Consider the following 21,386-nt stretch of genomic DNA (forward strand, 5'->3'; position numbering starts at 1 on the left):
ACTAGATATATTATTAAATGTAATGTTAGAATCATTTAGTGAGAGAGAACACAACACAGTAAACCCACCCACCCAACTGGTCTGCTTGCCACCACCGATAAGGGGCAGTTAAAGGAATTGCTCAATATTCTCTCAAAGCTCAAAGAAACTGGCAAGACAAGACCTGTTCTACAAAGTAAGAGTCATCACCAAACTCAAGGTTTACTATGAAGACTGGAAGAGATCCAAACACAAAATTTGGATTTGTATCAAAATACAACTGTAGAGAGGACCGGAGGGCCAGGTGTTTGGCTGCGGGGCGAATCTCTGAGCATGTGTTACAGTGGACATCATGAGTCGCGATGACTCATCAAAGACAACAAATGAGGACGAAGGAGCTGACGAGGTCTCGGAGATGTCTCTCAAACAAGACGGTTGATTCGTGCGATAGTAAACAACACTTTCTTTGATGCAATAAAAATGATATTAATAATTTGAGCTTTATTTAAACCTGTTTTTTTTTTCCAGCAATAGATTTAGGAGGTGCAGTATGTTCATGATCAGCATGTGTGTTTGAAAGTTTCAAACATAGGCTATGATTAATGAGAATAAAAATATCAACACTGTATGAATCAGATAATGAACAAAAGTTTATTACAACAATCATTTCCTTGTTAATAATCTCTGGTGCACTTATATATATATGTATATGAAAATCAATCTTAAAATCTTTTGGCCCTTTATCTTAACATTACTTCTATTTATTAAAAACAAGAGCAAATATAAATAGCCTCCTATAATAACAGAACTTCAATAATAATGTCTGATTTATATAACAACATTGCTAATGGCAGAACAAGCAAATCATAAAGCATAAAGATTCACAGCAGAAATCACATAACCCAAAAGACACACACACACACAAACATACACACACATATATACACACACACCATTCCAAGTCCTAATTTTATCTGTTGTAGGGGAAAAAGAGCCAGCTATTTTACCAAAAGGAAGCAGTACAATTGATTTCAAGTGTGTAGGTTCTCTATACCTAGAGTTTTGATGTGGCTCTCTGCTGGCTTTGGGGCTGAGGACCAGGGCTCTCAGGCTGTGGGTAGAAGCCCCAAGATGCCCTGGAGTTGGGCACTCCAGCGATTGGTGCCTGTATGCAACAAGGAGGCATGTTGAAGTCTGACACCACCTTCAAAGCATCATCCTTCACTGACCTGCACAACTCCAGCAACTACAGCAACAAAAAAAAACAAAAAAAACATATTTTTTTTTCAAATGCTCTGAGACATAGAAATTGGTCTAACATTTTAATATTCAAAAGGTAAATATTTCTTTCTATAGAAAAATGAGTATAGTACCTATAAGAAGAACATGCCTACAGGGATGCCCTCTAGTGGCTCATATTTTGTTAGAGTGTATATACAACATTTTGCAACATTTTGTTAGAGTGTATATACAACTATTTTTTGATGGGTGGCAAGAATAAAAATAAATCGAATTTTTAAAAACCTATTTAAAATATTCTATGTTGCAACTTCAGCAATGCAATAAATTATATGCAGCAACTGAATGAATGAACAGGACAGACTCTGTAAAATTACACAGTAGAAGATATTGTGGTGATCGTGAAGTTGGGTGAAAGTGTTTAGACAACAGTTGTGCAACCAATGTTACTTGCGAAATTTTAGACATGGGCAATCTCTGAAAAACTTTTAGGGGAATGCCATCAGATTCCCACTACAGTAAAAAAAAACTGAACTGGAAAATCTGGATATCGGAGCACATCTTGGGTAATCTCGGTGACAGCTTTGAGTGTTCTGGCACTTTCACAGACAGTGAAGTAACAGATAAACCAGTATTATGTAGTTTAATTGATGCTTGATAATTGATACATCACAGAGAAGTTCCGCTTCATACACCATGAATAACTAAAATGTTCACCTCATACAAGTGCTACAATTTATTTGTTTAGTGATAAACCACCATCCAGTCATTATGGAAGTATATGAAGAAGGAAAAAGGAATAAAAACAAAAAAATGTTAAGTTTTTGTCCACATACTATATACTGCATTCACAATGCAGCTTTGTTAGCTTTGCTCCTTTCACATAAAAGAAAAACACTTCTTTGCCTAAAATTTGAGGGGGGGAGGGGGGAGGGAGGGGAGTTACATTATACTTATTACACATTACTCATCTCACACTCATTCACACTCTGTTTGTTTCATGGTAAATCCTGCATGAGTCACTCGGGTTACTACAGTCTTCCCACCTCCTCCCTGACAAACAGCTAATTTAACATTTCACCACCTCGGCTTTCTGTTCGACAGCTCAACAGTTGAGATGCAAACCGACTCAGAAGACTTATTGAGTTCATAAAAACAGCTCGATCCCTTCTTCATGCTTCGGTGCTCGATATCTCTAAGAAGCCAGTGGAAGAGATGACTAATTATTCTATAAAAAACATTAACTGTACTATAAAACCATTTTACTGAAGCCATTTTCTATGGTAAGGATGATAATTCTAATAAAAAATAAATCAATCAATCAAAAGAAACAGTCCAGTGTAATAATTTGCTTGAAGCTTGGTGTAAAAAATTGCACATCTATTAGATTGTAAAGTAAATTGGAAGTAAATGCTACTGATTATAGTGATATCAGAGAGAAAGAGAGAGCGAGAGAGAGAGAGAAAGAGAGAGAGAGATTGTTTTCCCATGTTCCCATGCTGTGCGATTGGTGAAGCTGTCTCTAATATTGACAAATGTAATGAGAGCACAAAGAATACAATAGCACTAGCATGCTAAAAGACTAGGGGCCTCCTTTAAAAAAAAACTCACACCCTCCTGTCACAACTGCTGTCTCAACACCACACAGGCTCCCCAGGGACAACCAGACACATACCCAATAACAACACATATGTGGTTGTGAATGACATTGCACACGACATTCCGGTCACCCACATAGGCATATAAAGTGGATAGACATATAGTGGGGATTTCATAGATACAGTAGATAGACAGGGTACCAATACTTATGTTGTTGAATAGATAGTCAATACTTGGGGTGCTGAAGGGACAGATAGACAGGGTGCCAATACTCATGTAGTTGAATAGATAGACAGAAATGTGTTGATGGATGGATTGATAGACGGGTCTAATTACACCCATATGTGCTTTCTGAACATCCCATTCCAGTTGTCATTGCTTCTTTATAGCTATTATTATAACCTTCACTCTTCTGGAAAGGATATCCATTAGTCACAAAGCAGCTTTATAGAAATATAGAAATTCAGGAGAGAAATTCTACATTTTATGAAAAAAAGGTTAAACCTAATAAGGAAGTCAGAGGTGATGATGGCAAGAAAAAAAAACTTAAATGAAGAAGAAACCTTGAGAGAAACCAGACTCAAAAGGGAGACTCAAAACTTCATCTGCTTCACCCTGGATAGTGTGATTATAATTCATTTCTCTTCTAGACATGTGTACTGTATGGTCAAAAAGTTCTTGTTGAAGTTATTCTGAAATGTTTACTGATGGAGACTTCTCTCTCCAAGAGAGATCTCTCTCACTCACTCACTCATCTTCTACCGCTTATCCGAACTACCTCGGGTCACGGGGAGCCTGTGCCTATCTCAGGCGTCATGGGGCATCAAGGCAGGATACACCCTGGACGGAGTTTAAATCTGTTCATGGTAATTGCAGTCCAAAGTCATCTTCATGGTCTCTAAGTGGAAACATTCACAGCAATCTCATGTATCTCCAGTCGATTCATGTAAGAGCATCCTCAGTAGCAGCAGCAGCGATCAGCCTCCAACCAGAAGTAGGGCATCAGGATGGAACAGACAGATGTAGGGGTGTAAGAAAATATCGATACACGTGAGTATCGCGATATTTTGTTTGGCGATACTGTATCGATTCTCAAAAACAAAATATCGATATTTATATATAAAAAAAATAAAAAATTATACAGATCCATGGCAGTTTCATTTTGTTCCGTTTATATCCCAACCGCTAGATCGCAGTCTTCTTATCTCTGAACTAAACAGTGACAGGAAGTACTAGCATAACGGCGTGATACTAATGTTAACGTTAAAATAGTTCGCTGCTAGTAATGGAGGCTGAAAGAATATTTCCAGCTCCCGCTTCAGTGTACAAAGCCAATGTGTGGCGTCATTTCGGCTTTCCTTACAGACCAGGCACGAAGGAGATTGACAAAAGTATTGCTGTTTGTAAAATGTGCAATGCCAACGTCAAATATTCAAAGAACAATACAAATCTGAGAGTGCACATAACGAGGCACCATGCGGATGCACGGATAACAGAACAGCAGCAAATGGCTAACGTTAAAAGAGAGGATCCCCGTCAACTCACCCTGGAGCAAGTTCACAGATCAAAGTTACCACCAAACTCAACGCGTGCAACCAAAATAACTCAGTCAGTACTTTATTTTATTTGCAAAGATATGCGCCCTCTCAGTGTCGTAGAGAACGAAGGCTTCCGTCATATGCTGAAAACTTAGGAGACTCGCTACACGATACATTACATCGCTGTGCCCAACTTGTACAATGAGGTAAAAATGAGCGTACTACAATCTCTTAGCTTAGCTGAGAGAGTCACGTTGACGTGATGCTTGGACATCCCGGGCCACTGAATCATTCGTAACGATAACAGCGCACTACATAACGACTGAGTGAAAACTGGTCTCGTATGTACTACAGACAAGAGCGATGCATGACAGTCACACAGGGAATAACATTGCAGAATTACTAAAGGAGGCCGTCACTGAATGGGGTTTGGAAGAGAAACATCCAGTGATTGTAACAGACAATGCATCCAATATGAATGTCGCGGCTGGACTCGCAGACATGACCCACATCCGGTGTTTTGCGCACAGCCTGAATCTCGCCTCACAGAAAGCACTAAAGTTGCCAGCAGTGGAGCGACTCCTAGGCAGGATCAGACGTGTTACAAGCTTTTTCAGACGCAGCACCATAGCCAGCCACCAGCTAAAACAAAAGCAAGACCACTGAAGCCAATGAAGAATGCCACATTAGTAATGTCAGAAGAGAGCATGCCCACTCTTTCTGTCATTGCACCACTTTATTCAAAGCTTGTCATGGGCACAGAAGAAAGCCCAGATGATATAAAGACAGCAAAGGACATCAAGGCTGCTATAGCACAAGATCTGGGAAAGAGATATGCCAATGAGAGGGAGACACTGTGCATGGCATCAGCTCTGGATCCAAGGTTTAAGGATCTACCCTTTCTCTCTGAAATGGAGATCAAAGAGACCTACTCCAAAATGACGGATGCTGTGGTGGCTGCCATAAAGAAGCAACAGAATGTAAGCAAATAAATACATTAATAAATTAGTCTACTTGTTTTTATTAAATACATTACAATTTTAAGTGTATCAGTTAATGTATCTAACATTAGTTCATATTATATTTATAATATGGTTAATATAATAACATTCACTGGTTAAATAATTAAGTTTTAATAAATAGTTGTACTTATTTCTATTTTGTAAATAATTAAAAAATATGCAATAGGCTAATTTATCCTTATATCAGGTTAGATTGTGTTGTGAAAGTTAATGACAATTTACTGTAAAAATAATGATAATAATAATAATAATAGTTCTATTTGATGCTTTGATGTTTTTTCAGCAGCAAGATAGAGAAGTAGAGGAGACTGACCAGTCAAAGGATGTTGAAGATCACCTTTATGACAATATAGATGGCTCTGCCTCCACCTCCCTGCAAGCCATAAAGAGGCCAAGGAAATCATGTGCATTGGCTGACTTGCTTGGAATGGTATTTGCCACTTCTGAAAACAACATGGCACCAAAATCTGCACATGATACTGCTGCATCTGAGATTAAGAGGTTTAGAGAAGAAAAACCTTCTTGCCCCTCCAAGAAAACCCACTCAGTTGGTGGAAAGAACATGAAGATGCGTACCCTGACCTATCCAAACTAGCAAAGGGTTTCCTGTGCATTCCGGGCACAAGTGTTTCTGCGGAAAGAGTTTTCTCCACCGCAGGAGACATTGTAACTGCACATAGAAGTGCCCTGACATCTGAGCATATTGACCAGCTTATCTTTCTTCAGAAAAACCTTGACATTAAATAAAAAGACAAATACAAATACAAATGAAAGAAACCTGTAAAATCCAAGTTTAAAGGTTCTGAGAATGTTCAACATCTGTAAATATTTTATTGTTTATATTTGTTTTGTTTTCTTTAGGAATCCTGCAAGCACTTTATTTTTTCATTGATATTAAGCAGATATAATTCTTTTGTTCAGATCAAAATGTTATATTTTATATTTAGTTTAAATAAATAATCCTGCAAGCAATTTATTTTTCAGTGATATAAAGCAGATGTAATTCTTTTGTTCAGATCAAAATGTTAGGACACTGCATGCTACAATTGTAAACTGAAACTGTGAAGCTTTAAAAGCAGGGTCTAAAAATATATATGGTCTGTTTATAACAGCTAACATTTAATACATTTAATTTAACACATTTAATACATTTAAGAAATCCTGCAAGCACTTTATTTTCCCCCTTTATTCATACTGCACATAAAGTGGTTCAATCATATTGAATGTTACAGGGGCTAATTAATGCAAATGCAGTTCCCACTGTGTTCTGGTTAAATAAAAAACATTTTTTTGCTAAGGTTTGCATATGGTGGTGTTCTTGACAGATTCCCTAAAACTTTATCCTATAACTAAAATAAGAAATATCCCAATATATCGCCTTGCTTACAATATCGCAATGTATCGCAACCCCGTATCGTGATACGTATCGTATCGCCAGATTCTTGCCAATACACAGCCCTAGACAGATGGGATTGCAATGACTGGTATATTATTTGATGTTTGAACATGAACATGGGGATTAGTATTAGTAAGTATTAGCAGGAGCAGATATGGTAGAGGGAGTTGGGTTGAGGTCAGGGCTCTCCTAAAGACAACTCTAGTTCTTCCACAGCAACCTTGGTGTTTTTCTTCTGTGCTTTGTGCACAGGGGCACTGTCATGCTGGAACAAGGACATTTTAATGCTACAGCATACAAAGTTATTCTAGACTCTAGAATTATGCATGTCCTAAATTTGTTTATAAAAAGTGCACATGCACCTGTGTGATGCTCAGGCCATTCCTGCTTGAGAATCATTGCTCTATAGATATTTTGTAGAGAATTTTTCTGCTGAATAGACACTTGCCTCCTCGAGAGCCTACTGACCAGTAGTAAATATACAGCAGCGCATAAATACACCATATACACACACACACACTGAACTCTATACAACCCTTAGATACTTTTTGTTAGAAACCAAAGTGCTGAATCCACAAACTCAAAGCAAAGGTCATGAAAGATTCATGAAGCTAACCTTTTAAAATTGTACACATCATATCATGCTGGTGATCGCTAGTACAAAAGCAAAAAAGAATTTAGCAAAAAACTAGCATGTGGTCGGAAAAAATCTTGACCAAAGAAAGGATTATTTGTGCACCGAGAGGCTGTGTTAGCTCTGGAAGAACAACAAACACATGCTGCTGATCGCACACTGACAGTCTGGTGTTAAAGCCACCATCCTCTTAGCTTAACTCTGCTCCTAAACGCGGGAGCGTGCTGATAAGGCTGCCGCTGTATTTAGTAACAACTAATTGTGAACAACTGGTCAAACCACAAACCATACACTGTGTGTGTGAGAGCTGTCGGCTAAAGGGAATGTAATCAATACCTGTTATTGACACATTCTGTCACTAGCTCTCGGCTTCGTTTGCTTTATCATCTTCAAATGTAGAAGATTTTATATTAAAAAACATTTTCTTATCTGGATTGTTGCTTATTAAAATAACAATTTTAATGTTCACTCCATTATCACAACCTCTTTCTTACTACAAATGTACACTGCTTAAAGTGACAGGAATCTTTAATTGGTTCTCTAGCTCCCTAGTTAGAGAATCATTACATCGTGTACACGAGTTCAGGCACAGATAAATACCCTGACTCACTACACTAAACCGGGTCACTGATGACTCGGTTTCCGGCAACATTCAATCTTCCTCGATAGTCACTGTGAAAACCAAACATAGAGAATATTTCAGTTTTTTACACCATAAATGTACTTATTTACTTACATGCATTTATGTCATGGTATTTCAAGCAGTATCCTAAGCAAACTAGCGGATTTATTTTTTAAATCATGAAACAAACAATCTATATCTAAAACATCAAATAACGTTAAAAATCTTTAACATAAATAATCAATCGATGGCTACAACAAAGATAAGAATCTACTTATATTTGTAGAGAGAATCGGCTGAGAGTTTGGTTTGTCCATCAGTCCTTATTTCCAGAAAGGGAACATTGGTGTTTCCTGAATTTTACAATGCATTGTGGGATTTTATAGTGATTGAGAGAGAGAGACAGCCCTTAAAATGTGGAGCTAATTGAGACGCACCATAAGTGTCTTCGGTTGTTGATGATGGACAGGTTTGAGTGAGTATTTCAGAAACTGGTGGTTTTTCGTGAGATTTTTTTACACACAGAATGGTGCAAAAATGAAATACAAACCTCAAATTAAGGGCCTGGTTTGAGCTGACAGCAAGTATATAGTATATGGTATAATGTAATGAGCAGTAAAACATCTCAGAACACACAACACATAGGACCTTGAGGAGGATGAGCTACAACAGCACAAGACCACGCTTGTCATCCAAGTGCAGGAATCTTGGGCTATATCTGTGCAGATTAATATAACCATAATATAACCAATTAATATAACATTGTTGTGTATTCTTCATACCATTGCATGTGGATTAGCAAGCAACATCTGAGAGTTTACACCTTTGAAGTTGGGTTTGTGTCGTTTGATTACCAAACCTACTGCTAGCATAGATTTTACAATCTATGTGTGCATTGTGGTTAAATGGTGAATGAAGTGTGGTCTTGCAGATCATGTACCTGGGTACGGATCTGTCTGCTAGCACCGGGACTAAAGTAGTTGTGTTCCAGATACCATCCTCGCTCTTGATACACCAGGCTGGTTCCATGCAGAAGGCAGAACTACAGCGGAAAATAGACAAAAACACTAATCACTGATATTGCTTAGCATCAGAACTGTGTATTTAGATGGATGGGTAATATTCCATAAATAAAATAAATACAAGCATACAACATAAAATAAATACAAGCATAGCTGCAGGCAACACAGCCTAATGTATTTAAGTGAAAGAATTTTTAATAAAAAAATAAACACTTGAAGTACTAGGATTCTTCAACTAGGATTCTTAATTCTTCAGAATTAAGTAGGATCTACTTTAATTCTTTAGAATAAACTCTAACAGTGTAGGAACTGTATTTTTCTGCCATAAAAGAGGCTCTGTGTGCAGGTCTGTGATCGAATGGAACATGTTTCTAGTGGTTTAAGGTCAATGACAGCAGGATGCTCTGCAGAAAACAAAAGGGAGTGGAAAAAAGATATTGCAGGTTAATATCTCCACTCGACTTCGGTAGGTGAGAACTAACCACTGCATAGCATCAAAGAGCTGGTCGGAAAAAAATACACAACAACAACAGCAGCAGCAGCAGCAACACTGAGTAGGGGGTCTGCTTTACTAAGTGGACAGAGAAGTAATGTAAGCCGTGTGTCCCTGCAGGAGGGAGGAACTCTCTCTCTTTCTGTAATTGGACCTGCAATCTGTGTGGGGTCTGGAACAATTCAATTTATTTGTATAGCGCTTTTAACAATCCACATTGTCTCAAAGCAGCTTTCTTGAGATGATATGAGGAAGAAACCTTGGGAGCAACCAGGGTCAGAAGGGAACCTCATAATTTCCTTTCAAGTGGAATTATGCAACCAAGGGTCATGGGCTGTCCATGCAGATCTAACCCAGCAGAGTGCACCACTAATCGACAAGACTCCAACCAGGGGTAGGGTGTCAGGATTGGAGAAGAAGTAGGTCCAGAAGAAGAAGCAATCAGAAGGATCATAAGGAACAGCTTGTTTAAACTGTGCAAACCTCTTGTAGACTTTGTATTTATCTCTCACTCAAACTAAAGCCGTAGAGACGCTGTTCACTCAAATGATGTTAACGTTCCAAAATTAGCGCTTGCTAATATTTCAACGGTGTTGATAAAAATAGCAAAAGCTTTATGGCTAAACCTGATAAATGTACAATATAGTGACAAAAATGAAAGCTCTTGAAACATGATTGTAATGTAGGATGGCACTTAATTCCTTTCATAAAACATACATTCACATACATGGATCAGAAATAAGGTTAAGACAGGTGTTGTGAATAGTATAGATTACCTCGTTACAATCTCAAAAGCGAGCGGAAAACGGGCAGAAAACGAATAGTTACTTCAGTTCAAAGTTGATTTGTCACGAAAGCATGACAAATAGATCTGAGTGACTTTGACAAAGGCCAAATCGTGATGTCTAGATAACTGAGTCAGAGTATCTCAAAAATAGCTCAAGAAAGGTTTGAGGAACATCTCAAAAAGTTGGCTGGATGTTGACTTGGACTCCATCTGTGGGATGTGCTGGACCAACAAGTCAGATCCATGGTGGCCTCAACTCAACATACAGGACTTGGTGCTAAAGTCTTGGTGCCATATTCAACAGCACATACAGAGGTCTTGTGGAGTCCCTGCCTCAACGAGTCAGAGCTTTTTTGGTGGTGTTACAATATTAGGTACATGGTTTTAATGTTCTGTCTAATTGGTGGACAAACATGTATTTATCCTTAGATGGGTGATGAAAGACAATTTTAATGCTTCAACACCATCTACTTACTACATTACTAGTCAGACATGAAGAACTGTATTCTTGCTAAAGGCTAAACATTGCAACTATTCCTACAGCAACTAAAGTCAGTTAGTGACAAACATCTCCTTCTCTTTCTCACAGTAACCGTGTATAATGTTGCTCTTCCTCAGACATGAGCCTGACATAAGCCACAAAAGCATTAAGCATTAAACTTTTCTGGGGTTTCGCTAAATACAGAATAAGGCATCGCAAAAATGAAACTGAGAGTGCAGTTGAGTACCAGAAGCCGGTCACGAGCCAATTCTACAGAGTTTGAACCACAAGAACAGTTTCACAAGACTGGACTGAAAAGGACCAGCCTCCACCCACCCTTTTTCCACATCCAGTCAGAAGGTTTCAGAACTATTTGTGTTTGTGGCTTATGATGCCTGACTAAATGATGAGAAAATCTACATTTATTAAAAAATTTGAAACCCTGAACTTTAAAGGAGGCACACATCATCTGAACTGCCAACTTCATAACTGTCATGTTAACATAGCCACAAAAGTGATAAACATTACAGTATTTAAAGAGCAGAGAGAAAAAAATTGAGTCATTAACAATATTATATTATGATGTCTGTATTGCGTCTATCATCAATCCATCTGGGAATTGGACTCGGGAATTGGATTCTTGACCGAGGCACTAGTCAGTATCCGTCACTACTGTGCACCATATCAGTCCACTAAGCTACATGTCCTGAACTCTACAGCGGTGTACAGTAATTATTCCAGGGCTGAATGCTGACTTTCAGTAGAATTTCACAGCATGAAACATAGCGGCTTTCTGAATCCTCTTCCTCATTTGTCTGTTGTTGTTATTGCTTGTGGATGTGAATCGTTCAGCGTTTCATTTCATAAGATGCACATGAAGGTAAAATGTTGGCAGCTTGAGATCCAACATCACTTTAGCACACAATATGTCTCATTAACCATCATGCTTCTGAATTTTATAATTCAAATTGTGCCAGTGTTTTTTTTTTTTTTTTAGCAGAAAGTAACTAGCTAGGTAATTTTCTCTTGCTAGCTAGCTTTAATGTCTTGACACTGATGTGTGTAATTTTCTTTTATAGATCCAGTGTGGCGCTATGAGCGCATACTGCTAAGCTACACAACTGACTTTAATCAAAGTATTAGTATTGTTTAATTTGTACATTAGTGTTTAAACATTTTTATGTAACCATGCTCCAGATTTAATCGAGCAGATTTAATAACTTAAAAAAAAATAATTTTAGTGTTACAGCAAATAAACCAATAAAAGTTTTTTTTTTAACTTTAAGCACTTAGCTTGTAGTTCATCTAGGTCTGCTAGCAAGCTGATTTTCCTGGTAAACTTTAGACAGACTAAATTTACTCGAGTTCAATCAAGCAAGGTGATTCACTGTGAAGAGAAAAATACAAATTCATACAAATTTGTTTTCCTCCTAGCCCTAGTTTTGCAATGGTAGAGACAAAAATTAACAATAATTGACCAAAAAGTTTTCATTTTACTAGCAATTTAATTTCAGAATTAAACACTTCCAGTAATCACAGAAATGACTGATTGCTAAGTGCTAGCTAGATAGCAAAAACCCAAGACCCTTTTCTCTTAAGCTTGACTGGAACCTTGGAGGTTTATGGCTGTACTTCTTTATGTGTTGGACGTATGTGAGATGGAGAAAACTGCAAAAAATACAAAATTACAAAAAAGGTACCAACAATTATTAGTCTACTTATGCAAGCAGCATTCTTTTGTGCTTATTATAAAAAAAGATTTGATAATCTTTTATAAAAATTTATTTAGACTTTTGGACAAATCATTTCATTGAAATGATTCTGATGACTCTTAAAGGGGTGAATACTTTTGCAAAGCACATTTTATAAAGCTGTACATATTTTGTTCATTCACACTCTCTCTCTCTCTCTCTCTCTCTCTCTCTCTCTCTCTCTCTCTCTCTCCCTCTCTCTCTCTCTCTCTATTCACCCTCCTGGTGTCTGAAAAAAGGTACCAAAGCAACCAGACAGTATATAAGTTTCTTCCCCCAAACCATCATATTCACTGGACACACACACACACACACACACACACACACACACACACACAGACACACACACACACAGACACACAGAACTTTTCTGCAATTACTTTGCTTTTCTTACACGTGATGTTTTTATGCTGCTACAATCTAGAGCTATCTGTCCTTTATGTTTACATTCATAACATTTTAATTACTGCATGTTCCTCACTACAGAACTGTTTAATGGTCAGTGTTACACTGTGAACACTATTATATTATATAGTATAGTATAGTATACTATTGTATTGTATTGCATTGCATTGTATTATATAGTATAGTACCATATAGTATTGTATAGTATTATATAGTATAGTACAGTCTGTCTTGCACTTTATGTAGTACGCTGTACTGTGTTGTCTCCCATAGTTCTGTATTTTCTGTAGCATCATATTCTTGGAGAAATGTTGTTTTATCTCAGTGCATACTGGTCCTTTGATATTTGGTTGAAATAACAATAAAAGCTTTGTAATTTGACTCGAGTTCTGCATACAGGGTGAGGTGTGTGTGTGTGTATTTCAGCATGCAGTGTTGTGGTAAATAAGATGTGTAAACGTTTGTAATGCCAATACAGTACAGCAGCGTAGAGAAATTCCCAGAGACGATACAGACAACAGAATCGAGAGCTTTGTGCCTTCATCACTACAAAGACAAAAAAATGTTTTTGTTTTTTTTGTCTGGTCAACGGTGGTTCTCTGAAATTTTTGTTCCACTACTCAAAAAACTCAGACAGAAGCCTGAGCTGTCAATTGTGGGCATGAGAAAGTTGTTTGTGGCACTTCTGAGAACTTTCCATAGACTCTGTGTAACAAGTCAGAAGACGAATAGAGTGGCGCAAGATATCGTGAACAGATAAATGGAAACCTCTTTTTGTTGTTTTGTTTTCACACATACCTGCTTTAACAAAGCTTGGTCTTCATTCACTTGGCACTCCTGCACTGCCAGCGCAAACTGCTCCAGAGTCACTAGATGGAAATTAAACTGTGTGAACATGAGGTGGTTACAATGTAAAGGGTGAAAAAATCAAAAACAAAAACCAAACCAAAGGATGTCATGTTTCCTGCACAACTTATTAAACATACACCTGTGACTAAGAACAGCTAATTTACAACACATTAGCACTTTAAAACCATTTGTTGTGTAGAATATAACAGAGAATAATGTGTATATTTCTAAAACATTCTCTGTTCAACAAATATATGCTCTTAAATCTTAAACCTGTGTAATAGGAGTTGATTTGAAGAGAAATGGCATTTTGTGGCTTCAGAATAAGCCGTCTCTCTGTAACATCTGTCAGATGAGATTCATGTTCTTGTGTGTGTGTGTGTGTGTGTGTGTGTGTGTGTGTGTGTGTGTGTGTGTGTGTGTGTGTGGGAGGAAGATGAGAGAATGGAAATTTGGTATGGGGGATATCAGCTTTGTATAGCTCTTTGGTTAACATCGAACTGAAGTGTATTTTAGAACACACACACACATACACACATACACACACACATACACACACACACACACACACACACACACACACACACACACACACACACAGCATGTTCAGAAACAGAATGAAATGGTACACATTATGTGCAGTGTACGTGTGCAATGTACAGTGTATGTGTGCAGTGTGCCTGGGTGTGAGTATGCATGTGCGGTGTCCGTTTTGTGCATGCAGTGTATGTGTAAAGTGTGCTTGTGCAGTGTATGTGTGCAGTTCGCATGTGCGGTGTGCGGTTTGTGTGTGCAGTGTGCATGTGCATGTATAGTGTGTATGGTTCGTGTGTGTATGTGTGTGGTTTGTGTGTGCAGTGTGCGATTTGTGTGTGCAGTGTGCGATTTGTGTGCAGTGTGCGATTTGTGTGCAGTGTGCGATTTGTGTGCAGTGTGCGATTTGTGTGTGCAGTGTGCAGACTGGCAAGAAGGTTTGGCTTTGAATTAAGAGGCGTGTATAAATACTCTGCTGTGGTGTCCAATCAATACAATACTATTAGATTTTGTTACAGATTTCATACAGTTTTCACACACACACGCAGACCCTCCACAGGCAATTTAGAGATGCTGATCAGCCTATAGCCCTTGTCTCCGATCTAGGGGTGGAAACTGCTGAGGCATGGGGCGGACACACACACACACAAACATACACACACACATATATACAAATTCAAATTAAATTTATTTGTATAGTGCTTTTAACAAGTCACATTGTCTCAAAGCAGATTTACAGAAATATAGAAACATAAGAGAAAAAAAGAATTGAGTAATAATAATAATTGAATAATAGAGGAAAAAATAAGAATAAAAATAAATAAATTAATATATACATTTAAAGTTTAAAATTAATTTTAAAATATTAATTTAAAAAACTACATATCTATCCATATCCCTAATGAGCAAGCCAGAGGCGATGGCGGCAAGGAAAAACTCCCTGAGGTGATATGAGGAAGAAACCTTGAGAGGAACCAGGCTCAGAAGAGAGGGACACTGAGCAAGAAATGCTTTTTCGTGTATCACCTTGTTCCGTGTTCATTTTGCCTTGCCCTTGTCGGATTGTTTGCCTCGGTTGATTTGATTACTTTCTTTGTCTGTGGATTTATTAAAACTGTGTTTCCATCTGCACATGGATTCTGCCAACTCATCATTACAGAATACTCCAGCATATCCAGCAGACCTAGCCCAGCTACAGAAGCTTGTAGCGCACCAAGGCGAGCAGCTAGCTGCCTACCAGGAGGAGCTCACGGTGTTGCAGAATACCAATGCGAACCTCCTCCAGGCCCTGCGCAATCCAACTATGCCTCAGCCTAAACCGTTACGCATGGACCTGCCACAGAAGTTTGATGGCTATGCCGACTGTTGTAAGGGTTTTTTACGGCAACATGAAATATTGTTTAACCACCAACCCGATACTCATGACTCTACTTATGGGGAAAGCACTGGAATGGGCCGAGCTTGTCCTGGTACGCAGATGCACTGGTACGTTCCTCCTTCACTCATTTTACTCAACAAACAAGTGTTTGAGTACCCCACTGGAGGGAGAGACATGGCAGTTCAAATTATACAGCTCTGTCAAGACTCTGCAGTCAAATATACGGTTAAGTTCCGCATGCTGGCAGCACAAAGCAGATCGAACAACGTAGCTCTTAAAGGTCTGAATCCCAGCCTCCAGGCTGAACTTGCTTGTTGAGCTGAGAACACCTGTATAACTAAATACATCATGCTGGCTATCCGTCTGGACAATCTGATTCGGAACAGGCCACATCCACCTCAACCCCTATCACAGGTACTGCTCTACTTCCGTGACAAAACGCCTGAATGCAGATCGACTGGACTAGAGCATCACCAGAGGAGCGCCAGTGCAGTGTACGCCTTCAGTTCTGCTTCTATTGTGGAGGAGCAGGCCATCGTTGCACAACCTGTCCAGAGAAGCCCACTTCAAGTGGAACTAAGGTGAGCTCAAATCTTAGTCAATGTTGTTTAGTGATTCACAATGGTAATCCTGCCTGTCATGTCTCAGCCCTGATAGGTTACGGATCAACCGTAAATTTGATCCAAGGCAAGCTCGCAGAGAAATTACAACTCCCTCACACCGAATACCCCGTTACTCTGAGGATTACGGCAGTGGTCGGTCAACCCATTGGGGACAGCCTTATCACTTATCACACACCTCCCCTCACGTTACAAATTGGAAGTTTCTCACTGAAGACATTGTTTTGTGTATCACCTCATCTCCGGCTATCCAGATCATTCTAGGATTTTCATGGCTCCAGTTACATCACCCACAGATATCTTGGCGCAACAAGAAACTCATTGGCTGGTTGCCGCACTGTGTCACCCACTGCCTCAAGCGCCCCCAGAGTCTTCCAGGCCATAGCACATCCATTGATAGACCTCAAACTAACCTCTAGAGGAACACTGCACCAGTGTACAATGACAGAGGTATTCAGCATAACACACTCGGCCCAGTTACCCACCCATTGACCCTGGGATTGTGCCATTGAGTTACTCCCTAACACAGTGCCACTCAAGGGGTGAATCTACCCCTGTCCAGACCAGGGACGAAAGCTATGGAGGACTACACTGAGGAGGCATTCACAGCAGGCTTCATCAGGACTTCAAACTCCCTTGCGGCAGCAGGTTTCTTCTTCATGGAGAAAAAAGGGGGTGGTCTAAGGCCCTGTATTGACTACCGGGGACTGAACACCATTACAGTGAAATACCCATTCCCCATACCACTAGTCCCACCAGCCCTGGAACAACTCAAGAGGAGCGCTTATGGCTTAACTAACATGCCAGCTGTCTTTCAGGCATTCATAACAGAAATACTAAGAGACTTCCTGAATCAGTGCATAATTGTTTATATTAATGACATTCTTATCTAATCACCCACTCTGGAAACCCACATTACTCAGGTATGCCAGGTCCTTCAGCGGCTTTAGCAGCATAAATTATATGTGAAGGAGGAGAAGTGTGAATTTCACCGGGATACAATCTCATTTCTGGGTTACATTATCAATGGCCGGCGGGTGGAAAAGAACCCCAGTAAAGTGAGTGCAGTCAAGGAATCGCCCACGCAAACCAGTCTCAAGGAATTGCAGAGATTATTGGGATTCGCAAACTTTTATAGAGTTTCTATTACAAATTACATATTAAAAATTACAGATCTGGCTGCAGACGTCAAGAGGTTCGTAGAGGCATGCCCACCCAATGCTCAGAAACGCTCAATGCGTCAGCAACCTGCAGGACTCCTGGAACCACTCCCTATACCTCATCGCCCCTGGGCCCACATCACAGTAGATTTTGTCAATGATCTCCACAACTCACAAGGATTCACGACCATTCTCTTGTCTGTAGATCCTTTTTCTAAGGCATGCAAGTTGATCCCACTAAAGAACCTCCCCACCGCCATGGAAACTGCCAAAGCACTTTTCAAGTAAGTGTTCAGGAACTACGCTATCCCAGAGGACATTGTCTCTGACAGAGGTGCACAGTTCACATCTCGTGTCTGGAAGGCCTTCTGCAAAATATTAACTATCAATGTCAGCATAAGTCCAGCTATCAACGGGAAGGCTAAACATCTTAACCAGAAGCTGGGAAAGGTATTTACAAACATATTGTAACCAACAACAAGCGAGTATCTGCCATGGGCGGAATATGCCCAAAACTCAATCACCCATATGGCTACGGGCCTCACCCCTTTCCAGTGCATCCTAGGCTAACAACCGCCCTTGTTTCCATGGTCAGGAGAACCATCAGAATTCCCAGCAGTTGACAATTGGTTCCGTCATATCCAGGAGGTCTGGGACACCGCCCACATACGCCTGAAGTGAGCAATCAATAACCAGCAAATACAAGCCAATCAGAGAAGATGTCGCACCATCGATATCGCCCAGGCAAGTTAGTCTGGCTATCCACAAAAAATCTGCACCTAAAAACAACATGCCGCAAACTCAACCACAGATTTATTGGACCGTTTAAAGTATTGAGACAAAATCAACTTAAAAACCTACCTAACCCTAGCTACCGCATATAACCCTCGTTTCATACCTCCCTTCTCAAGCCAGCTCACCTAAGGGAATCAGACAACACTGAACCTCTACCACCACCACCGCCCATCAAGATAGAGGAGGAACAAGCATATCTGGTCAAAACAATCTTTAACTCCAGGAGACACGGGAGTCACCTGCAGTACCTGATAGATGGTCGTGGGTAAACGCCAATGACATTCTATTGTAACGCATTCTTCATCTTGTAACGCATTGTCAGCCCTTGTCGGATTGTTTGCCTGTTTCTGATTGCTATTTCTGGTTACAAAACTCTCTGCCTGTTTACCGTTGCTCCCCTTTTGCCCATCGATTTGGTTTACTTTCCCTGTCTGTGGATTTATTAATGTGGATTTATAACTGTGTTACCATCTGCACATAGATTTAGCCAACTCATCATTACACATATACACACAAATATACACACAAACATTCACACACACACACAGGGCAGAGGTGAGAAAGTAAAATATCTGACCTCATGTAAAGAGAAAGTGATGGATATTAATGATATGCCATATATTATGCAAATATAATTAATCCTTAATAAGAGTGTAGAAATGGAGTAGAATGTTGTTCACTGAGGAACTGATAAGGCTGTGCTTAATGTCAGATGTTCAGGACACAATCATGAAGGTGATTAATGTGACCTCCATGAAGCCCCACAATAAATGCTGGTGTGAAGTGTTACCTCTGTGTATGTGTGCCAGGGCGAGTCCAGTCACATGGTGCAGGCAGGAGTTCCAGGCACTGAAAAACTCTTCTTTGTTCTTAGTGACCTGCTCAAGATGATGCCACAAGTCTTACAGAGGCTCCGGATGATCAGATTACTCATTATTTACTTATGCAACTAGGCATTATTACAGATCGTATATATCACCCACGCCTCTCAACAGCCAGTCCACCACCACCACAAAATAAATAACAGCTAAAAACATGTACAGGAAGCAATTTCTCTCTCCCTCTCCCTGAGAGGGCCCCAGTGACACTGACCTTAGTGTAAAGGCGTGTAGCGAGGCTACGCTGTAAGACCCTCTCTCTGTAGCTTAAAGCTTTCAGCAGGAAGCTCAGGTCTTCTACATTATCTAGAAAGAGACTAGGGAAACTGAGAAGAGAAGAGGAGAGGAGAGGAGAGGAGAGGAGAGGAGAGGAGAGGAGAGGAGAGGAGAGGAGAGGAGAGGAGAGGAGAGGAGAAAATAAAAGAAAAAAAAGAAAAAAGAAAAGAGAAAACAATTCGAAAAGAGAAGAGAAGAGAAGAGAAAAGAAGAGAAGAGAAAGAGAAAAAAAGAGGAGAAGCAATAGAAAAGAGAAGAAAAATGGAAAAGATAAGAGAAACGGAAGAGAAGAGAAGAAGGAGGAAGAGAAGAAGGAGGAAGAGAAGTTATTTACTGTTATTATTTGTCAGTCCTTTACACTTATTTGTAGACACATTCAGTTTTTCTTGTTAGTAAACACACTTGTCTACTCATCATACTGTACCTTCCAAAACACCACAACGGTCTTTTATCTAATGACTAGAAAAACAAAAACCACTCCATTTCTATATATGCCTGAGTTTTCTATGTTCCAGCACAAGGAACAGGGTTGATCTCTGTTCATTATGATTACTTCTCTTCATGTGAGTTTTAACTTGTTAAGACGATATGCAATCTATTCCAGATTAACCTAGACATGTGTTACAGTAAGTAACTGTGAGATTACACTAGAGCTTCTGGGGGACTGCAACATTGTACCCTTTGCAGTTTACTTTTCATCTCATGTAAACTTTATACAAACAGACTTAAAAACATAGACAGGACACAAATGAGAAGATAAGAAATTAAAGGACCTGTTCAAGGGATCAACATTAGCAGCTAATTGACCTTCCATTCTGTAGCCCAGTAACCCAACACCTTAACCACCAATTTAAAGCAACAGCAAACTTCATGTATTAATTTTATTTTACAGATGCTGAGTTTTGACAACACGTGAAATGCAAAGTTAAAGCAGACAATTTGAACCTGGTCCTGAGGCTGTCGGAGGCATAACTGCTCCAGTTTTTGATCAGTCCAAACACCGGGCTTTTCCCACTCTGCTTGGAGTACTGACTTAAAAGTTCACGAACCACCACCTATAAATGTAAGGCAAAAAAAAAAGGTCTAAAACATTTAAAAAGCCAAAACATTCCCAAAAAATTAAACAAACATAAAATTAAACAAACAGCATAACACATTCTTTCCTGAGATATCCAGACACAAAATGACTGATTTTTTTTTTTTTTTTTTAAAGTAAAAGGTAAAATCTCTTTCCTTTGGATTGGGAAAACTGAAGAACTTTCAACACAGACAAGATTATTATCTCATGAGAGGAAAAAAAAATTGAAAATTCAGTTAAAAATATCCCATTGAGCACAGTAAGGTCTAGCAACATTAAATATTTGCCAGAAGTAATAAAAACAATCCACATGCACAAACTTAACAGTTTTAAGAGCTTGAAATATTGAGAATTGTCCAGGACCATCTACAAATATCTACATCATGTCAACTGTGTGTCAGTGAGACAACATGCTGAAATTATTAAAGGCTGAAATTATTAAATGTCTGGGGTTGAGGGTTTATTTGTTGAAATGGAACTGAAAAACAAGCAAACTGGTTAACATTTAAGAGTGCTGATGGAAATAAAATATATTTAATCAGGATATTGTTGGTATTTTGTTGTGACATATTATTGTCAGACTTTTTTTTTCCATTTACAATGATATACAGTAAGGTAAATGTCTGGATAAAATACAACAGTATTATACCACTACGATAAAATCTGTAATGATAAAGTTTCCAGTGGCTTATTTAACTGATTAAAAACATAAAAACACAGCATAACTTTGTTTTTCTTACATTTTTTAAACCACACCTCCAAAGAATTATGTTTTTTTGTAGTTAATCAAGAGAAGGTAAATCTCCATCTTGCTCTGACCAAGTTATTACAAGAACTTGAAATAATCAAG

General features: G+C 39.1%; 2 protein-coding genes across 2 annotated transcripts in view; one reads left to right on the forward strand and one right to left on the reverse strand.

Annotated features, from left to right (window-relative positions):
- Positions 1–462: 462 nt before the first annotated feature.
- The window catches only part of acoxl (acyl-CoA oxidase-like), a 51,098-nt gene continuing 30,174 nt past the window's right edge, over positions 463–21,386 (reverse strand). Inside the window, exons 14-19 of the mRNA XM_060871954.1 lie at positions 20,404–20,513; positions 19,397–19,508; positions 19,095–19,182; positions 13,767–13,837; positions 8,970–9,071; positions 463–1,225 (exon numbers count right to left, since the gene is read on the reverse strand). Coding sequence (XP_060727937.1) covers positions 1,034–1,225; positions 8,970–9,071; positions 13,767–13,837; positions 19,095–19,182; positions 19,397–19,508; positions 20,404–20,513 — 675 coding nt within the window. The 3' untranslated portion in view covers positions 463–1,033. The remainder of the gene's footprint in view (positions 1,226–8,969; positions 9,072–13,766; positions 13,838–19,094; positions 19,183–19,396; positions 19,509–20,403; positions 20,514–21,386) is intronic.
- LOC132846648 (E3 SUMO-protein ligase ZBED1-like) lies at positions 4,590–6,955 on the forward strand. Its single transcript, XM_060871343.1, has 2 exons — positions 4,590–5,335; positions 5,661–6,955. Exons 1-2 carry the CDS (start codon positions 4,778–4,780, stop codon positions 5,970–5,972), a joined length of 870 nt encoding a protein of 289 aa, XP_060727326.1. The 5' UTR covers positions 4,590–4,777; the 3' UTR covers positions 5,973–6,955.

This window comes from Tachysurus vachellii, chromosome 6, assembly GCF_030014155.1.
Source record: "Tachysurus vachellii isolate PV-2020 chromosome 6, HZAU_Pvac_v1, whole genome shotgun sequence".
NCBI lineage: Eukaryota > Metazoa > Chordata > Actinopteri > Siluriformes > Bagridae > Tachysurus > Tachysurus vachellii.

Excerpts from the sequence above, each read along its gene's own strand:
- LOC132846648 (XM_060871343.1), top strand. The coding sequence starts at position 4,778 with ATGGGGTTTGGAAGAGAAACATCCAGTGATTGTAACAGACAATGCATC. Across the intron at positions 5,336-5,660 it reads CCATAAAGAAGCAACAGAAT|CAGCAAGATAGAGAAGTAGA; the intron begins GTAAGCAAATAA and ends ATGTTTTTTCAG.